Source organism: Ochlerotatus camptorhynchus, unplaced genomic scaffold (assembly GCF_037179485.1).
Source record: "Ochlerotatus camptorhynchus isolate MF236.1 unplaced genomic scaffold, CSIRO-AGI_Acam_v1.1 ptg000253l, whole genome shotgun sequence".
Classification (NCBI taxonomy): Eukaryota; Metazoa; Arthropoda; class Insecta; order Diptera; family Culicidae; genus Ochlerotatus; species Ochlerotatus camptorhynchus.
Window position 1 is genome coordinate 825,417 of NW_027040743.1, and position 21,273 is coordinate 846,689.

Sequence of the window (21,273 nt, forward strand, 5' to 3'; positions counted from 1 at the left end):
AATTAAAATATCTCCAAACACCTTTATTGACTTTTAGCAAATCAAATTATTTTTCTAGTCGATAAGCAACTTGACAATAAAAAAAATCCTATCCTTAAATCAAATGTTCTTCAAAGGGAGACCGCAATAGTGTGCCGATTATTATTTGAACGTTCCAATACGCTTCTTCGCAGAATCTTTGATAGTCTTCTTTGAGTTTTTCAATGTCTCCAAAGCATCTGATGAGGCTCCCGGCTCCCGCGCAGATCTTTCGTCGTTTTTCTTTCGAGGCTGATGAACTCTGCTTGACATATTCCAATAAAACTTTTTCAAAAGATCCATCAGCTTCAGATGCGTTTTCTACCTGCACACTGGCATGTTGTATGTTTACTTGGCATGTTAATTCGTTCGTAGCAGATGTTGTGGCACGTTGAAGTCGATTAAACCTTTCAAGTGCTCCTGGTTCGTACTTCTCATCAGGAATGACTTTGTCAGAGAAGGGGAAAATCCCTGCTTTCTTGAACCCGCTGATAATGTTCGTCTTATCGAATTGGTTCCACGCTTGAGAAATAAGTGTAGAAAATACTGATTTTGAAGCCTTGACTCCGTAGTTTTTGCGCTGCCAAGCAATTAAGAGTTCGTCATACCTTTGCTTAAGGGATTTGAAAACGGAAAGATCCATGGGTTGAAGCAAATGGCTTGTGTGAGGTGGAAGTTTCAATATCACCACTTGCTCTTGCAACGCTTTTTCAATCAGCCAAAGACTGGTGTGGGACGAATGGCCGTCATAGATTAGAACAACGGGTCGTTTTTTCGGGATCGCATTTAAAAATTGACGCTCGAAGTAATTGTTAAATGTCTCAGTATCCATCCATCCGTTCGGCGTAGATGCGTAACTTAGGCCGGGAAACTCGTCCTTTTTCGAGGCCATCCAGCTGGTCCAAACGTTTTTCGCTTTAAATATGATCAGCGGAGGCAGTTTCCCACCTACTGCATTAGCACCCATCAATACAGAAATATTCTCCTTAGCAGGTCCTGCTGTAACATGATGTGCTGCTGTCCCCTTTGCTCCAACAACCTTCACGCGCGTCGGGTCAAGACAGAAGCTTGACTCATCCAAATTGTAAATACGATCGGGAGGCACTCCCCGAGTTATCTTCTGGAGCAATTGAAAATAATCAGCCATGATAATGCATCTCTTGCGGGCGACCTCGACAGCTTGAGGCTTCTTTTGAGACAAACCATGGCGTTTCTTGAAGCTGTAAAAGTATTCGTCTCCAGGCATCGAATTCTTAAAGGGGTTTGGAACATCATTTTCTTTTAAGTACCGTGCAATAGCCTGCAGTACTTCAGACTTGGATAAGCCAAACCCCCACTTCTCCATGGTTTTAATGCATGAGGCAATTTTGGCTTCTTCGTCTATCGGAATCGCAGTGGATCTACCTCCCGTAGTACTTTTTACGCCTCTTTGGCCATTCACTCGCTTGTATAGGGTTGATCTTGGGATTCTATAGCATCTTGCAGCATGTGACAAAGTCATTTGTTTATTTTTCACAGATTGAATGGCAGCATCTAACGTAACTTTAGAATATGTAGATACTGGCCTTTTTCTAACGTATGTCCGGGTCATTGTCGCTGAAATAAGATAAACAATAAAATAAATAATCAATTACAACAATTAGCATGAGAAAAACCCACAGACAATGGTCCATTTTTATGTAAACACAGCATGTCCCACTTCCCCCAGGGCTATCAAACATTGGGGGAAGTGTATCATTGCAAATTTAATTTCTTTGATAGTTTGAAGCACTGAATATTTGTAGTGATCCCAACAACCACATCATAATAGTTACCAGCAATACGAAACAACTGCAAAAACTGGTGGTTGAAAACTATACGAAGCTTTTTATTAGGATGTGAGCCAACTTTTTGCGGAACAGAGAATGGCGTATCAAGGAATTAGCTACGTTAGTGTACGTATGCTCTCGATATTATCGTAGTGTTGGTGTTAGTAGGTCACTAGGATCCAATACATCTTTATTATGCAATTATTAGTACAAAATTTCAACAGTAGAATTTTATAAAATGAAATGTTCCACTTACCCCGATGGTACACTTCCCCCGGTGTACCTTATTTAAAAATTGAAGAAAAATTCTTGAAGACATCAAAATGCTACACTCAATAGTTTCGTCGCAAATGGCCATAACTTCTTTTTTTGATTTCGTCTCCCTGTGGGGCAGTCCCAATAACTTCAAGGAAGCACCAAACAGGGCGAATGATAACAATCCAAATTTGAGTTTAGTTCACTCATAATCGCCAAAAGTGCAGGAACTCAGCGATGAGTAAAATTTGTCTAAAAAATCTGCCAGAAAATGAGGAAATTGACGAAAATTTTAATCAGTCTCGGAGCAGTACCAACAGCCTAAGTGAATCCAATCTTTACTTTTCTCAAATTCGGGATTTTTTCCCCTGGAAAATCCGGGAAAAACCTGGAAAAACATGAGGCAAATTTACTCATCGCTAAACTCAAATGTGGGTTGTTCTCAATCGCCGTGAAAGCTTCAGGGAAGTCTTTCAGGGAACTTTGAATATCTTGATGAATTAGTAATTTGATTCGACTGATTCACACGAGCTGATTACAGTTTTATCATCGCCAAAGTTCCGATTCAGGGACTAGTTTTAATTTTAGATCGTAAAGCGTTTTGCACTACATGAAAGAGGGTACAACTTTAAATCTCCTTAAGAAGGCCAAGTTCAAAGACCGAAGCGTTGGACATTTAACATCGTAGTTTATTAATCCCCCGTTGAACTGAAAAGCCAGCTACCTGAAAAAAGCAATTTTTAATTTGATGACGTGCTGATTGCAGACAAGTTTTATCCGTACCGTAGTTTTAATTAGAGAGATTGGAATTTTGTGTACATTCTCAAATTACACACAAATATGGGTTTTTAACGGCGCTGGTGGGCCTACGTTCAATCCTAGTCGGCGCTGTCGGGATTTTCTGCGGCATAAAATCTCTGATGCAAGAGAAGTAAAGCAGTTGGCCGGTGGTCCATGAGTTGATGGGTCGATAGGTAGGGCCCAGGTATGGGAGTTGCCTCCCTGGCGTCAGTAGCATTGATACTCAGTATGGAAAACAAACCAAGGACAAATAAAAATTATAAGCTCTTCTTAAAGGTTAAAGCAAACGCATGAATTTAAGGTGGGCGGTTGCGGTCATAAACAATCAGTGAGTAACCAGCTCTAAATTTACATGACAGCACTGGTCAAACTTTGTGTTAGGGTCTTAACTTTCAGTTTCTGGTAGATAAGACCGATTTTGACCCGATTGACCATTAGAAATGGATGCCGGAAAAAGTTAGATTTGGATACAGTAAAACACTGGCCAGACTGAGCCTATAAGCCTATCTTGCTAATATTATTTTGTCGATAATTATGTTAACATGTTATATCTCGTTGTCTGTACAAGGCTAAGCTATGCATGTTATTCAACAAAAATCATAAATTAATAGAAGAAATAGTGGAGAGAAAAAGAGACAATGTCTGTTTGAAGACAAATTATTATTTTCCGTTTGAAGCCACTTAGGTGAATCCATTTGTATAATTGAATTACCTAACTGCACAGCAAAACGTTGTAGGAAATCAACGGAGTTTTGATTAGTTTAGTTTCAAAATTACTCTGCTCATTCAATTAATTTCCATACCCGTATTTCCTTTCCTTCAGTGCAAAATACAAACAGCATGCGGAAAACTCATTACAGCGAGCCCTGCAGCACTGCATTACACATGGTTCATATCCGTAAGTCCATCAAGTTCGATGGAATATTTTGGAAATTTTCTCTTTTCTAACCAGGCGGATAATTGAAAAACTTTCAATTCACACTGAAACCGACTGCAGCCACTATCCCAGAGAAAACCCTCCACACTGCACTGTCATCACACTTGACATGATAGTCAAACTTGTATTCATAGTTTACGTTTCATTTATTTTATAACCATTTCACATGTTTTGATTTCCAATTAATCGTATCTCACAATTCGTTTTAGTTATTTTTATTTTCTTTTCAATAATTTGATTTTTGTTTTCGGTAAATAACTTCGCTTACTAATAATCTAAGTGGGAAAACAGGTTGTAGACTAACGAAGAAGACAAGTTCTTAAAATATAGATGTGTTGTCACTGCGTAGAATTAGCTCTTGTTCTTGAAATATACGATATCTGTAAAATACAAAGTTTACATTCAAATGAAAATCCTACTACAAAAGTGTGTTATAAATTAACAACCGTTAAAATTCTTCTTTCCAGTATCTCCTGCGCTATTCCTACTGTGCCTTTTTTTTCAATCCCAATTCAATTATCGCCTAGCGTCTACAAATCCAACACAAATCCATTCTTCCTATAGTTTTGTAGCACACAATTAGGCATACACACGAAACCATTTCTACTATAATGATTTCCTCAGCTAAAAACAGCAGTATCAGCATTTGCATTTTTGAATTTAATTACTTCTCAACTTGTTTTGTTTTTTTTTTATTTTGATTTAAGTTTTGCTTTCACCACCATTCAATACGTACTTTAAAAATTCTATTTTGTTTGCTAGTTACTGTTAGTTTACGTTCCTATATATTTACTTTTTTTTATAATGTACGACTTGCTTTCCACTTTTTATTCATATATATTCTCTGTAATAAATTTTATAACGTATGTAGCTGTTTTTTCGGGTTTTGCTAAGTTTTTCGATTGCTTCATTTGCTTTATTCGGCTATCATATGTTTTAAACGTTGTCAGTTTGCATGATATTTTTTTTTTGTGGTTGTTTCTGTATGAATAATAATTATAATAGGTCGATGAAAAAATTGCAGCGAAACAAAAAATCTCTAATTTTCGCGAATCGACATTGATGGAAAGCTCAGTGCACGATTGGAACGGATTGCGGACGCAATGCAGCGTTCTGTTTGGTGGGTGGGTGGCAAAATGGGAACAACAAACGTCGTGGTTCAGTGTATATATTCACAACGAGATGGCAGCAGCAAGCGGGTGGTAGCAAGCTTTCGAGCTTCCCAGGAGTGGGACATATGCATCAATTCGGATCTTAATGTTACTGGTGTGTTTAGAAAAAAAAACTTTCAAAACTTATTGGCGGAAAGTATTTCTCAAACTTCTGGTTTGAATCATATTAGGAATGAGAAATGACCTTTCCACTGAACTTCACTGTAAAAATATAAACACAAATATTAGCTGCTGATGATAAAACAATTCCTTGATTACATTAACCATTAATTTTCGGTGCATAATCTGTGCAGTATCCAACCACCAAGAGAAAACTGGAGGAAATTCCTTAAGTGTTTTACATAAAATTCCAAGACTGTTAATGGAGAAAAACTCAACTGAACACCGGGCAGAATAATACGATTGTTAAGGGGAATCCAGAAATTAATGTAATTCTGAAGACATTTAGGAATGATCCTATAGAAATTCTTGAGAAATTTACAAATATATAATGAGATAAGTTTCAAAGATATAATTTAATAATTTCAAAAAATGAAAAATTTTCAAGATTGATTACACAGATATTTAAGATCCAGAATTAACAAAAACTCACAAGATTCTCAGACTTTGATTGAGATCAAATGTCAAGATGCAGATTGCAGAAAACTGTTAAAGATTACTCCTCTATGGACTTAGATTCAATATCCCAGAAATAGAAAAATTTAAATAAAAATTCTGTGACTTAAAAAGTTTTCAACTTTCAAAAATATTCAAAATGCCAGACTCTGATACACTGCTATTTTTTATATATCTTAGACCTTAGGATACCAACATCCTTTACTATGGAAAAGTAAAAAATTCCGCTCTTGAATAAGTATGCAAGATTCTTAGATAAATAATCGAGATATCAAAATTAGAATAATTATAAACAGAATACGATTAATATAGATACAAACAAATATGTAAAGGTTCCAATTAAATTCCCGGGTTTTCTGGTTCAGTGGCCACCCTGACCATCGTGTCGGGTAACCGAGGTTAAAGCGTAACGAGAAAAACTGTTGCGAAGTCGAAGAAATACAAGCCATTGTCGTTGGAAGTGTTTAAAACAACACAACAAAGTAGCTAAAATACCACAAGCTACTTCAAAACGCAGAAGTACAAAGATTGCTGGAACCGATAACCCCGATCAGCACTTTGGCTGTTAATTCAACAAAAAGCCAAGTGTGTAAGGGAAGTCTTACCCTATCTGATGATGATGTTGATTTGGCTTTCAAGACATCGTCATAATCCCAGCTTTATCTTGATATGGGAAATGACATCCAATTGATGACCTTAATAAATGTCCAAAAATATTCTATTACAAATGTATGGTGGTCCTGAAAAGGACCGTTTTGTCGTGATGGTTGAGTAATGCTAAGATATTAGGGTATTAAACACAGATGAGGCTGGTGAGCTGTATGTTGTTTGGAATGAGGGTGACGCGTTTGGCATAGATGGCCCACAGCAACTCACGAAGAGCTACTGATTCCGATCAATAGCGGTGCGGTTTCTTCCTCCTTCTATGGATGCTCATGTGGGCTGCAGCATTCGTTGTGTACTTGAGAACAATGTTCAACGCCATGCGCCGAAAGCACTGCTGTTGATGGCGACGACCGGACACCACCACACACGATGATTGGAACTGAGCCAGTCTTGATAGTAGGCTGCTTGCGGGCAGCCTTTCGTTGTGTACTGAAGAACACCACCACTCACCACGCGGTGATTGAATAAACAACATTTGGTGAGACCGTGTTAGGGAAACCGGCTTTTGCAGGCAAACGGTAATAATTTTAATTATCAAAGCAACAGTTGCACATTCTCGCAAATTTCAATAGTGACATTTTGAAAAAAAAATGATAATGTCTTAAATTTACAGATGCGTAGAAATATTACTAATCGATTAGTGATAAAATTATTGAAATTGGTCCAGGGGCAGCTGAGTTATTAACGTTCAAAATCTTTCATAATGTTGTTACATGTTTCTTTTTCGGTTTTCGCAAAGTGTACCCCCCATATAGAAATCACAGGCGTAGTCCTACGTCAAAAGCTGACCGTAGCACATCCCAAGATAACTGAGTGCTTCAACAAGGTGCTGCGTGAGCCTCACACTACTGTAATTTGTAACCAGAGACACAACTTTCCTGCTCCCCAAGGTCAGTAATACGGGCTACCCATCAAAGTTCAGGGCAATCACTTGCTTATCGAGCCTGTATAAGACCCTGAGTACGATCGTCACTGGCAAAATATCTGCACACTATGAGCGGAACGGCATCTTCACCCAGCAACAAATATCATCGAAAAGAACACTCGTGGCTGGGCTGCAAAGACCAGGCCATCATTGGTCCAGTCATTGTTGGACAGGCAGTTTACAACCAACGAAACCTCAGTAATGGACTACAAGAAGACGTCCGACTCCGTAGCGCAGTCATTTTGGAGGACCCTGCAAATACAATGGGTCAATGGTGCACGATCACCCTAGTTCTGTTTTCCATTGAATTCCCTGGTAGATTGGCTCTACATAATCGGTAAGGTAAGGTATGGGTAATTCACCTGACAGTAGTTGTCTTAATGAATAAAACTTAGATAATACACAAGAAAGCAACAGATAAACAGAATACAAAAATAATCACAATCTTCTCAATCGGTTTCGAAATTGGTTCGAAGTTTCTGCGAATTCAAATGCTTCTTCAACAGCGGAGAATGCCCGAATCATCGCAGACATTGGATCATGGTATCCGTATGCAGTCCGATGGAATTGCCGCAACATCCTTTGAGGAACACGGAAGTAATTGTGAAAGCAGTTGAGGGCAGTCCACATGGCCATTTAAAAGTTTCGCTACAAATAAGGCTTGTTGCATTTGTCTTCTGTGTTTCAATGTGTCCAGGTCCAACAGCATGCATCGGTCTGCATAACGTGGTAAATTCATTGGATCGTGCCACGGCTGGCTGCGCAAATCCAACCTCAAAAATCTTTTCTGAACACGTTCTATTCGGAATTTCTACACTAGCTCATATGGAAACCAGACCACAGATGCATTCTCAATTATGGGCCGATCTAAAGAGCAATATAGTGCCTTCAAGTAGTGAGGGTCTTTGAAATCTTGTGCAATCTTCGAAATAAATCCCAGTTGACGATTCGCCTTAGAGATGATCGAGGAATAGTGAAGATTGAAGTTCAACTTTGGGTCCAAAAGAACACCAATATCAGTCATACGTTCTACTCTGCAAAGCGTTACATTGTCAATGCAGTAGTCGTAAAGGATTGAACTCTTAGAGCGATGAAACGTCATCACTGCACACTGCACCAATCCACAAATAAATCTAACAGAGCTTGAACATAATGATAATCCTCAATCGAGTGAACTATGACGTATAGCTTAAGATCATCTGCATAAACGGGCTTGCATTTAACTCCCAACAAAGCTGCTACATCGTTGAAGAATAACGTAAACAAAAGTGGACCCAGGTTACTTCCCTGAGGTACTCCAGAGGTGCTGGTAAACGTAGAAGAGACACAAGATCCTAGTCTTACTCGAAGTGTTCGTCCAGTCAAGTAGGAATGTAACTACGACCTAAGTTGCTCAGACGCTCCTAGTCGGGAAAGCTTGCATAACAAAACCTTCTGGTCGATTTTGTAGAATGCGGCTTACAGATCAGTATATATGACGTCGACTTGTGCCTTATCCTCCATCGCGATGATGCATGTACTAGTGAAATCCAAAAGGTTAGTAGCTACCGATCTACCGGGAATAAATCCATACTGGTCAGTTGTAGTTCTTCGCTCAAGATGATCTCAAACAGTTTGGACGCTGCCGAAAGACTGGTGATACTTCGATAGTTCTTAATATCCCGTTTATTGCCAGCTTTGAAAACAGGAAACATATACGACTGCTTCCACACACAATGTTGAGAATTTTCCTTGCCCAAAGGAAGCATTAAATATGGCTGCTAAAGGTTCTGCTAAGGCAGCTGAGCAACGGCAGAATACCACTGCCGAATTCCATCTGGACCAGGAGAGAGTGAGATTTTCCGTCTCCTTGCTGCTGGAAGTACCATATCCCGAGTTACTTCGAAAGTCACTAGGCATATCAGAGGCAGCAGATTCAGCTTCAACGTCACTTGTCATATTTTTATCGAAGACAGATGCAAAGTGTTTAGCAAACATCTCACACGCTTCGCTAAGAGAAGTGGACTCTTTCCCATCCCATATACTCGAATCTTTTCTTTTGCTGTTGACAAAGCTCCAAAAATTTTTGGGGTTAAGCCGCAAATTCCACTGACGTGTGATTTGTACAAGGCACTGTTAAGTTTAATGTAAGCGATACTGGCACGCTTGAAGTCACGCTCCGTGTCAGCTGTTCTGTGACGACGTAGTTTTCTCTGGACTGCGTTACGCTCACGCTTCAGCACTCTAAGCTGAGGAGTACTCCAAGCTGGGGAAATTGGTCGTCTTTTGAGAGGAACATTTGATTCCAACCAAAGAATGCTACAGAAACGCAACAAAAATGCATTCAAACACATCGGCCCAGTTTTGATCAAAAAGATACTGCAGTAATGAGACATAATGGATTTTCTTGAAGTCTAGAAGCCCTGCTCTATCATCCACGTTGCAAACTGGGTGAGATGGCCAGTCGAGTGGAGCAAGTAGCGACAGAATTAAGGAAGGATGGTGAGCATCAATAGGTAAAAGCGGCACAGCGGATTCGTCGATATCGAAATCATTTTCACCGTTGCGAAATACCAAATCCAGCGTATGTATTGTGTTGACTGAGATTAACGAAATCCATTCCATCAACAAGAGCAATACTTGCAGCGGTCCCTGTTGTCATCGGTTCCCCACTGAAGACGAGGCTGATTATAATGATGCCTTGTCGCACAACTCTTTGACTGAGGCAATGTGCGCTTCCATAATCTCGACGTCGCGACTTCGGTCGGGTGGGATGTACACACCGCATAAATATAGTCTATAACCATGTAAGTACAATGATACACAGACTTGTTCCAGTCTAGTACCGTGTCTGACATTCGCAAATGAGCTGACATAACGTTGCGTCACAGCTATCAGCACGCCACCAAAGCATGTTTTATCGCTGTTGCGTAAGTTGCGATCACAGCGAAATACGTTGTAGCCAGGTCCAAAAATCTGAGTCGAATGGATGCAATCGTCAAGTCCGGTTTCAATCAAGATGATAACGTCATACTCGCAATCAGCAGCATCCAGGACTAGGCGTAGCCATCAAAACGGTAGAAAGAGTAAACAGCGACTTCGGCATGACACTAGGCCTGAATAAATGCCGATCAGTTCACTCGCACAATCACAGTGGACGTTTGATCAAGCCAAATGACTACGAGCTCAGTGACCACCACCATTTTCCATACCGACATCAAAATGGAGCTGCGAGATAAGCTTTTGAGTCGGGTGAACTGTGTTCTGAAATCTTCCCTAAACGCGGAGAACATAATCCGTTTGCCATTTCGCTGTTGACCTTCAGTTTTGGTGTAGTAAAGTGGAGCTAAAATAACCTAGAATACCTCAAGAGGAGGATCCGGAGCGTGCTTCGAGTAGTCGGGATATGCCATCCTCAATCGGCGCTGGAGAAGGGGGCATCTGACTGTGCGTTGACCAAGTGCGACAACTGAGGCAATTCTTCGTGGCGAACACCACACTACGAGCAGTTTGTGCTACTGACAAAGGGTACAGCGCTCAACTGCAATCTTATGACAGTGGAGCAGTGTGTGAACAACCGAACATCGACAAAGCCGCATCAAAGATGTGGCTGTCCCGAGGGGAACTCGCGCTAGTGATCGATAGCCCTCCAGTCCAGCATAGAATTATTTACCGAAGACGGTCGAGAGGACATTTGCCAACCACCAGAAACCATTGACCATTTTATGGCAGGCTGTCCAGCACCAATGCAATCTACACCGAGCGCAGCCAAATGGAGCCAAGATTGTGCACCAATGTAGCCTTTAGGAATAATTTGTGCCAAACTACCAGTACCGCCCCTATCCTGTCCTGGAAAATAACAGTTTCAAACTGTACTGTGACCTGTGACCCACGTCGTACACACTTAGATTTTTTCGCCGAGATGGGCACCACCGAGCAGCTCGGCATTTTATTTTACTGGATCTCAGTGAAAAACTTGCCGAGATTCAGCTAACAAACGGGAATTTTGCCGAGATCTCAGCTAACAAACATGTTTTTTGCTGAATTTCCAGCAAAATAAAATGCCGAGCTGCTCGGTGGTGCCCATCTCGGCAAAAAAATCTAAGTGTGTATACACGGATCTCATCATCGACCACAAACCATAAACGTTATGGCCGTAACCTAGAAGAAATCCAGAAAATCGCCAAGTATCATCCCATTCTCTGCTTGAACGTCAAACAGTTTAGTTCGGTTTGAGCTCGCTCTCTTGAGTTGTTCGGAAAGTTTTCGCGCGCTCTCTTTCGTGGTCTGTTGTGTGTGTGTGTGCCCCGAAATGGGGAAGCATCGCTCGCGAAGCCCGGTGAAGGAAGCTCCTGTGTGCCTACATCGAACAGGTTTGCTGTTCTTCCCATCGATGGGCATACCCAGCCAGCTGCAAAAGGAAAGCGCAGCAAGAAGAGGAAGAAGAATCGGGGCCAGTCCGATTGCACGATTTCTTGCGACGATGCCACTGCGACGAACGGCAGTGATGTCGGTGATTTCGGTGAAGTTGCCGACATAAGCACGGCAAAAGTAAAGCTACCTCCGTTGGTAGTAAAAAATGCCCATCTTAACGATCTCATCGCAGATCTGGCGACGCTGGGCGTTAAAGCCGAATTCAAGTTGGACAGAGTCGGCACCAAGGTGATGCTCCGTACGAAAGCGGAGTATGACGCCCACCTGAGGACTGCCAAGGTGGAATTCTTCACCCACGACATTCCCGGTGAAATTTCAAGGTCGGCATCAGGGATATACCGAACTCTGACCCGAGGTTGATCGAAGCGGATATGAAGAACCGCTACGAGCTGACCCAACTGCCGTCTTCCGGATGACAAGAGGGACGAGAACGTCAAGAAGTATCCGGATTGCCTTTTCCTGGTGCATTTCCAGAAGGGAACGGTGACGCTCAATGCGTTGAAGGCCATCCGCTCCATCAATTCCATCATTGTCCGATGGGAGCCATACCGTGGCGGCCGTAACGACGTCACCCAGTGTCAGCGTTGCCTGAATTTTGGGCACGGCACCCGAAACTGCTTCGTCAAGCCGCGCTGTGGCAAATGCGCCCAAAACCATGTCTCCTGCGAGTGTGTTGTCGACGAGTCGGAAATGGCCAAATGCGCCAACTGTGATGGCGCTCATCAAGGGTCCGACAAACACTGCCCCAAACGCGAAGATTTCAAGCGGATCCGAAAGCAAGTGTCCACAAGAAATCAACCAGGACGGAAGAAGGAAAACATTCCGGGATTCTGGGTGGAGGACTTGTCGCCTCTTCGTGCTACGCAACACGGTCAAGCAAATCCACGGGTGCAATCCGGCCCCCGCCAAGAAACATCTGGTGCCTCAGCTGGACAAAGCTCTCCATCCCCCTGGATTCTGGAGACAACCACCAGCACAAAACGCCAATCCCGATCTCTTCTCTGCGGATGAGCTGAAGATTTTCGTCGACATGACCAGCGCTCTTCGTCAGTGCCGTAGCAACCCCGAATAGATCCAAGTGCTCGGTAAGTTTATTATTCAGTATGGTTTCTAAACCGATAACTGTCGTCACATGGAACGCATGCTCTGTAATAGCAAAAAGACTCGGGCCCTTATTACCGATCTCACTTCACGGTGAAGTGATAACTTGTCACTCACGGTGAAGTGATTCCCATTTGATTTACACGGCAATCACTTCACCGTGAGTGACAACTAATCACTTCACTTCGTTTTCACCGTGAAGTGACACCCGTAATAAGGGCCTCGAGCTTGCTGACTTCCTCCGCAAGCATAGTATCGACGTGGGCCTCCTAACAGAGACCCATCTTAAATCCGGTGACAGTTTTTGGCTGCCTGATTACCACATTATCCGGCTTGATATTATTGACTCCGGGGGGGGGGGGGGGTGTTGCGATCATCATCAAGAAAGGAATCAAGTTCTGCGCGCTGCCGCAAATCCGCACTTCTATCATCGAGGCCTTTAGTGTGGAGGTGGAATCACCAACCGGAAACGTCTGGTTCATCGCCGTATACTGCCCTCGTCAGTGTGCTGCCAGTAATGGATCAGGCATCCAATTCAAGAATGACCTGACCACCATCACTCGCATGAGCTCACAGTTCGTCATTGGGGGCGATTTAAATGCTCGCCATGAAGCATAGCAGAACGAACGTCTGCTCTTCGACCACTCACAGTATGGGCTGTCCAATATCCGGATGAACCGACATTCATCTCTCCGGCAGGAAACCCTTCCACGCTGGACTTCTTCTTAACGAACTTCACGCTATCCAGGCCGGTGTCAATCAACGATCTAAGCTCCGACCACCAACCGGTGGTGGCTGAAGTCGGCATCAACGTGGTACCTGCTCAAAGCCTGCGCAAAGATTACCATCATGTCAACTGGGTGCAGTTTGGGCATGTGGTTGACATCCTGTCATCGATGAAAATCCGCCGCTTGATACCGTAGAAGACATCGACCGGGCACTGGAAGGACTCCACCAGGCCATATCCGTGGCTGACGAGACGTGTGCTCGACAAGTTCCTGTAAGGGGTAAGTTTGTTGCTACTGATTCCCACACCCAATTACTGATTCGGTTGAGAAATGTTCGTAGACGCCAGTTTCAGAGAACTGGAGATCTAAGCAAAAAACGTGAAATGGCCGATCTGAACAGGCACTTCGCACACGCACTTCAAAATGAAAGTTTCGGGCGTGTTGTTCAGAACTTGGATGACCGCTCCCGTCCATTCTGCAAGGTAGCCAAGGTGCTGAAAACTCATCCCAAACCCGTTCCACCTCTCAGAGTCGGAAATGATGACAATCGGCTCAAAATCACCCGACAGGAGAAAGCAAATGCGATCGGCAAGCATGTCGCTTCATCGCATTTGCTTGGCTCGACTATCCAAAGTCCACTCGATGATCAGGTTGCGCAATGCGTTCAAACCCTAGATGCCTCCCCTTGTGTCGTGCCTCCGGCGGATATGATAACAGTAGAACAGATTTGCTCAGCGCTGAAATGCACCAAGAACATGAAGGCTCCCGGGTTTGACGGTATATTCAACTTGATCTTGAAGAGACTCAGCATGAAAGTGCAGGCTCTTCTAACCGCTATCTTCAACAGATGCTTGGAACTGCACTACTTTCCAAGCATCTGGAAAGTAGCAAAAATCATACCAATCCGCAAACCTGGTAAGGATCCAACATTGTCTTCAAGCTCTTCAAGCTACAGACCAATCAGCCTCCTTTCAGCGCTGAGCAAATTGTTCGAGAAACTCATTCTCAATCGTTTGCTCAAGTTTGACGAGGAAAATAACATTCTCCTTCCGGAACAGTTTGGGTTCAGAAAGGGGCACTCCACCAATCACCAGCTAGTACGGGTGATGAATAACATCCGAAGTAACAAAGCTGTATCTAAGTCCACAGCCATGGCCTTGTTAGACGTTGAAAAGGCGTTTGACAATGTTTGGCATGACGGACTTGTGTACAAGCTTTGTAGCTTCAACTTCCGATTACATCTGGTTAAAATCACCCGTAACTACCTCCAGCAAAGGTCGTTTAAGGTATCGTTGAATGGTTGTCTTTCAGACACATTTTCCATCCCAGCAGCAGTCCCGCAAGGCAGTCTGCTGGGCCCCTTGCTTTACAGCATTTATACTTCCGACATTCCTCCCCTCGGTGACGGTTGCGTGTTTTTCCTATTCGCAGATGATACCGCAATAGCCGTCAAATGAAGGATGCCTCGCGAAATAACGAACAAACTTCAACGATGCCTTAACGCCTTTGCTGATTATGCCACCACGTGGAAAATCAAAATCAATGCCTCCAAAACACAAGCGATCATGTTCCTCCATCGGCAATCGCCCAAACTGAAACCGGCTCCATCTTGTACTGTAATCATGGATGGCACAAGGGTTGAGTGGTCCACCGAAGTAACCTATCTCGGGATGTTGTTCGATGAAAAGCTCCTCTTCCGTTCGCATGTAGAGAAAACTGTAGTGAAGTGTTAGTGAAGTGGTTAGGTGTCTGTATCCGCTGATTTGCCGCAGATCCCGCCTCTCAAGGGTGAACAAACTGGCTGTCTACAAACAAATCATAGTGCCTGCTATCCTCTACGCAGCTCCGGTGTGGGAATCATGTGCACATACTCACAGGAACAAAATCCAAGTCGCTCAGAATAGAGTGCTGAGGATGGTACTTGATCGTCCTTTCGACACTAGAATAACAAATTTACACGAAGAGGCAGGCATTGCCAAAATAGATTCCAGAATTAACGAAATTAACACTAAATTTGCACAAAAATGTATTTTATCAGAACATGCTTTGATAAGCAATTTGTATATAGTAGATTAGGTGTATATACTGCCGCTCTTCGCATGTCGGTCCTAAAGCAATTTTTATCAAAACTGAGTTTTACAATGCAAATGGTAGCTGATCACCCATATTTTCATAATACTCGATGAACTCATAAACTTTGTTCTGAAAAAGTTTGGAAAGACAGCCAAATTGGTTGTCTTATCACATAAGAAGCAATGGTACGAATCAAGCTTAAAATGCGATTTTCTCGGCTTACTGATTTTTGCCATGGGACCGACATGCAAAGAGCGGCAGTATAGTAGTTGTAGGTTAGTTGTAGTAGTAGTCATAAGTAGTTTTCTTTTTCAATTTAAAACAAACCAATCTCACCAAGGTGGTCATTCTCTAAAACAGGCCTGATTGGACTAGGAACTGTAATTAATAATAATTGAAATTCAAAAGAACTAAAGTTGAAAAGATGCATCTGTGTCACTTGATAAGTTATACAAATTCAAGAAATACAGATCATTTAAAGTCAAAAAAGTTTTCTTCGTCATTTGCTTTCGAGCAACGGACGGATAAGCCAACAATTCAAAAACGGAAAGAGTTAAGATTTAAATGAAAAACATATTTTTTCCGGCCACTAGCGGTCCTACGTCAAGTTTCCGTTCGTGCCCCTAGGCACAGACCCTTCTACTTTTTCATATGCAGAATCTCGCCCAAAATATGGCGTGTGCGCTCAGTACTTATCTTTGCGGTATCTGCTAGCTCGCGTACCTTCACTTTCCGGTCAGCCGCTGCGGACTTGATCGGTAGTGGAGTTGCGGCCACCACGGAACTCTCGAAACCAATATTTGACGGTGTAATCTGACGTGTAAATATGTACAGTGATAAAACTTTTTAAAAACTGCCACTCTGCTGAGTCGAATTTTTTTTTTTTTTTCCTTTGGTTTGTTTTTTCCGTCGATCTTGTTTTCCGTGCTGAGCACCAATGCTACCGACGTGCCAGGAAGGCAGCTCCCACACCTGGACCCTACCTATCGACCCATCAACTCATGAACCGGGGACCAACGGCTTTACTTCCCATCCGAAGGAAGGCGTGATCAGAGATGTTATGCCTCAAGAACATCCCGGCGGCGCCGACTGGTATTGAACCCAGACCTGCTGGGGTGAGAGGTAATCACGCTTACCACTACACCACCGGCGCCGTTGAGTCGATATTTTGTCCCACCGAAAGTTTGTTTTGAGCACTATCCAGAAAATTGTTCTACCTAGCTAAGAATGACTGCGTGAGAGGAACTGTAGACCTTTTGAATTAGGGAGCCCAAGGGTTTTTTTTTTTGCTTGAAACAAAAAAACCGAAAATGAACCAAATATTAAGAGATTCCACCAAAAACAAGAGTCTCTCTCAGGGCTAAACATTACATTTAGGGAGTCTACAATTAGCACCCCGATTAAAACCAGTCACTTCCCATTATGAGTCGATTTCTTTTATGGTGTAATAATAATTTACGAATAGAGTTGAAGAAAATTTATTCACTTGTAAAAATATAAGCGGCTTCCTATAAACTAAACGAACAGTTCACAGTTCCGAATTGATGCATACGCCCACCGCAATTTGGAGCACACTGAGAAAAATCCATCGCTTCTTATTACTTGAAACCTACACAAATAATGAACCTATTTTCATTTAGGAGGAACTATCAATTCGTCACTCTAAGGAAACATGCATTAAGTACGTCAACCCCCCTTCCCTCTTTCGTCACGTTTTTCCTATTGCTTTACAAACATTTGTTAACCCCCATCCATCCCCCTTGGAGCGTGACGTACTTAAAGGAAGCTCCTTAATAGCTTTCCCACTTTCATCTTTTGCTACACTGTTGAATCGCGAAATCTACTGAAATCTTGCAAACATGTTTAAAATCAAATCAAAAAATGAAAAACGCATCAGCCACGAATACCAACAGCAATCATCGGATTACACATTCCGCCGTTAGCAATGAAAAGGGTGTTTATTTTCACGAGATGTGGTAATTGTAGGAAACATTTAATACGAAAAAAATATATATTGACTGTTATCCAAGCGTATTAGGTTATTGTTATGAACAAGAATTTTCGCTGTTTCCTTCCCGGCATTTTTCTTGCACAAGTGTGTGTGTTTATAATGGATGGAAGGTTAGCTTTTTCTAGTGGTTCGATCCAATCCGTGTTGACTTTTGTTCGACAGGAAACTAAAATTTAACCTTAAACAATTAGGAAACTTAAAACTAGGACGTTCGTGAATAAAACTCAAGATCAGTATTTTCAGTGTAGTAATTCTCACTCTCATTACGTGTGTGTGTGTGTGTGTGTGTGTGTGTGTGTGTGTGTGTGTGTGTTTGTTGGATGGGATGTGGATTAGTTGCCCTTTTTTCTTAAGAAGTAAGAATTTATTTCAGAACAGATTAAAGAGAAACACAACACAGATCAACGACAGGATGGTTAGAACGACAGAGATGATAACGATAAACGAAATGACCGATCGGCGAGTGACTCGGATCGGAGAACCCTCGCCGGTCGTGGCAGATTCGAGGTCCTGGCCGACGACGGCGACGAGGGTTACTTACGGTTCATTTTGTTTTGGGAAGGATAGAGAAAAAAGAAGCAGAAATGAAAAGAGAATAAAAGCAAACGTGAGTAACTAAAAGGCAAATTACAATAAATAAAGCGACTAAAATGATCTCATTTCAAGTGCCTCCGGTAGACGGCCAAAAAGGCACTCAAAATTGTCGTAATATTTTAACCATTATAAATATATAGAATTGCCTTCGATGCGTTGAAAAATACACTAAACCAAGCGCATCGGAGCCAGAAAAGAAAACTTTGATTTCACATCGGATCGTAACGCGAACCCCCTTCGGTAGTGATTATGGATTCAATTCTAGACTTCGTCTGCTTGATTAGAATCGGTACCTGCTGTCGGTTGACTGCTGTCGGCTTCGGCCCCATTCTTTCGATCGACCTCATCCAGCTCTTCCACCTCCATGCGCTGCTTCTCCAATGATTCATCACTTGTCCTGCTGTTTTCCAATGATTTCGACGCATCGTTATCACCGTCGTCTTCGTCTTCTTCCTCGATCAGCTTCCGGGCCAATTTGATCGCCTCGAACTCGTTATAGTGAGCCTTCCGGCGCCGTTCGAATTCCAACTTGTGCTGCTTTTGTTCATCATTCAGCTGTTCGTCATCTTCGTCGGACGATTCCTCATCAGTGTTGGAATCACTCTTCGCATTAGCAGCCACTCGAAGTCTGCAAAAGAAATTAGCACTCGTTACTGAAATACCGATCATATCACCTGACTGTCTGTTGACTGTGACCGCTTTTTTATATTTTCCTTTGCCATAAGTATGTACTTTGATGTTTCTTTAAACCAGCGGAGCACAATCTTGCTTATTCGCTAGTAGCTAATAAGCGAAGCATTGAAACATTTAGCGATCACTTAGCATCTCTAAATTTAGATCTCAAATTCGTTAATTTTCATCAGATATAATTTGCAAAAGAGCATTTCCAGGCCAAATAGCAACGAAAAATTGAATTTCTGACTTGACCTTTTCCGTTTTTCAGGAAACTTCGGTCACTTTGAATATCGCAAACTACTTTGTCTCAGACGTCATTTCGATTGGAAGTGACGTTTTCGTTCGTTGAAAAATCTCGAATACGCCATTTTGAAGTTTTTTGCAAGATTCTAAATGGCCAAAATTTAGCAAAAATGTGAATGATTGACCATAACAAAAACTTATGCAAAGTTTCCTGCAAATCGGAGAAGGTCGCATCGGATCGATTCGTCATTTGTTGTGGAACTGCTCAAAATAAGATTAATAATCAACCTCAAATGAATACATAATTCTTCACGTAATTGTATTATTTGCATGAATACAATCGAAATTAAATGGACGTTTTAAAATCATTATTTGTGTACACTCAATTCAGCTTTTACGCGATTCGGATTTTTTTTTTATTTTGCATTTTGGTACAGCATTTTTTAAACCATTAAATTTGGTTGCAAACTGAGATCACACGATCAAAAAACTGTTAACTTCTATGAAGCCCGTCAGTCGAAATTCCACCAATCCACCCCTAAAAAAATCAAATACAAACAATTGTAGTCCAAATGTATGCCCCTTGACTTCCCTTCGCTTCCCAACCCTCGAGACCACTAAGCGCACCCAATCGTAAACTGTGACCGAAATATAACAAAAATACCAACCTAATCTAGAACAAAACATAAATTCCACCCAGCCCTATCTCTCCACCAATAACAGCAAAAGGGTCAGCCGAGGAAACGTATTTGACCTTTAAAAAAAATAATAATAATGCTAACGGAGTGAAGCAGCTCGAGCCGTAACCGTACACAATCAAGCTGAATTATTATTATGACAAAAGCGCGAGACATGCAAACAGCAACTCATTTCCATAAAAATTTACGTCAGCCGGAGCGGTAGCCGGTAATGATCACACTCAAAGACAATAAACCGCTAGGTACTTAGCTGGCTAGTTATTTATAAAGTAAATATTAAACATATAATTATACTCACTTCTCCGCCAGCAGCTCGGCGTCCAGCTGATCGAGGTCCTCCGGTTCCACGTAGTTGTAGGGCGTCTTCGGTTCGTCCACCTTCATGTGGCCATAGTCCTTGTCCGGTGGGTGGTAGGTCTGCAGCACGTTCAGCTCATCGAACTTTGCACTTTTCCGATGACTACTGAAACGAAACAAAATCGCCTTAGTATCAACATCTCGAATTACACCGAGTGACCGAAAACCTACACCGCCGAAGCTGCGGCCACCGTCGCATGTTTGTCGAAACTGCTGGACGACTTTAGGATACCCTTGCAGGGCTTTTTCGCATCCGGCGAGTCCGCGTTGAGGGACATCTTACGTACTCTCGATTCCGCACTAATTTTGACGAATTTCCACTCGAACGATTCACTGGAAAGGAACAACAACACAGTCATTCAACTTTCCACGAAAAGCAGCTAAATCCCATGATTCAATCACATCCGGATGGCAGTCAGCAAAACTAATTAACCAGACAGCAGCTTTGTGTTGCTCTAGCTACATGCATCATCATCGGGAAAATAAACAAAGCGAACGCACTCAATGGGCTTTGTTTTCCTCCCACCCTCTGTGTCACAAAAGTCCTTGCGGTATTTACACGATTAGCACATTCTTTCTATATTCCCCCTTACGTTTTCCATACGGGAAAGGCGATTGACATTTCCGTTTTACCACCAACCCCGTTCCGACCCCGACCGTTGCACCCAGCAAAATTAAAATTCTTACCAAAGAAAACCGTATCAATGTCGGCGTTCTTTCCTGGATCTTGTTCCGGTACGCTAGGTACTCTGGAATTCAGGAACCTCTTCTTCTTAGTCACACCAAACTGCAACTCTTTCCCGGATCCGAATCAAATCTTCACTGCGAACCGCACTCTTCCTTTCGTCGTTGTCACTTGATTGTAATCTTGAGATTTACTACACAAGGAAACGAGTTTCGCACAGAGCAACAATCCCAACTGGTCCCGGACAGCTTTGTGGAAATTTTCCGAGGAAGATTATTATTGAGCTTTCTCCACTTACTGATTCTAGATTAAATCTAATTTCTGATAGATACAAGTTGTGTCTGGTGATGATGCCTGCCTTCTTACTTTTTTTTTGCAAAGTCGGTGATTTTTTCCACCGAAAGTCGATATATTTGACAGTTCTGGCGACAGTTGGGGCTAACGTAGCTCGCAGAGAAGGTTTTGGAAGGCCAGTCAAATATTACGTAGCGCGCTAAG

General features: G+C 42.3%; 1 protein-coding gene across 3 annotated transcripts; it reads right to left on the bottom strand.

Annotated features, from left to right (window-relative positions):
- Nucleotides 1-18,177: 18,177 nt before the first annotated feature.
- Nucleotides 18,178-21,131, bottom strand: I-2 (Inhibitor-2). Of its 3 annotated transcripts, XM_065226517.1 has the most exons (4): nucleotides 20,778-21,131; nucleotides 20,262-20,423; nucleotides 20,032-20,196; nucleotides 18,178-18,745 (listed from the first exon to the last, which is right to left on the bottom strand). In XM_065226517.1, the coding sequence occupies exons 2-4, from the start codon at nucleotides 20,366-20,368 to the stop codon at nucleotides 18,379-18,381; spliced, it is 639 nt and encodes a 212-aa protein (XP_065082589.1). In that variant the 5' UTR covers nucleotides 20,369-20,423; nucleotides 20,778-21,131; the 3' UTR covers nucleotides 18,178-18,378. The 3 variants fall into 3 exon arrangements, with proteins under 3 accessions (XP_065082589.1, XP_065082587.1, XP_065082588.1); XM_065226515.1 differs by lacking the exon at nucleotides 20,778-21,131 and having other exon boundaries at nucleotides 20,262-20,540; XM_065226516.1 differs by lacking the exon at nucleotides 20,778-21,131 and having other exon boundaries at nucleotides 20,032-20,193; nucleotides 20,262-20,530.
- Between the last annotated feature and the right edge of the window lie 142 nt (nucleotides 21,132-21,273).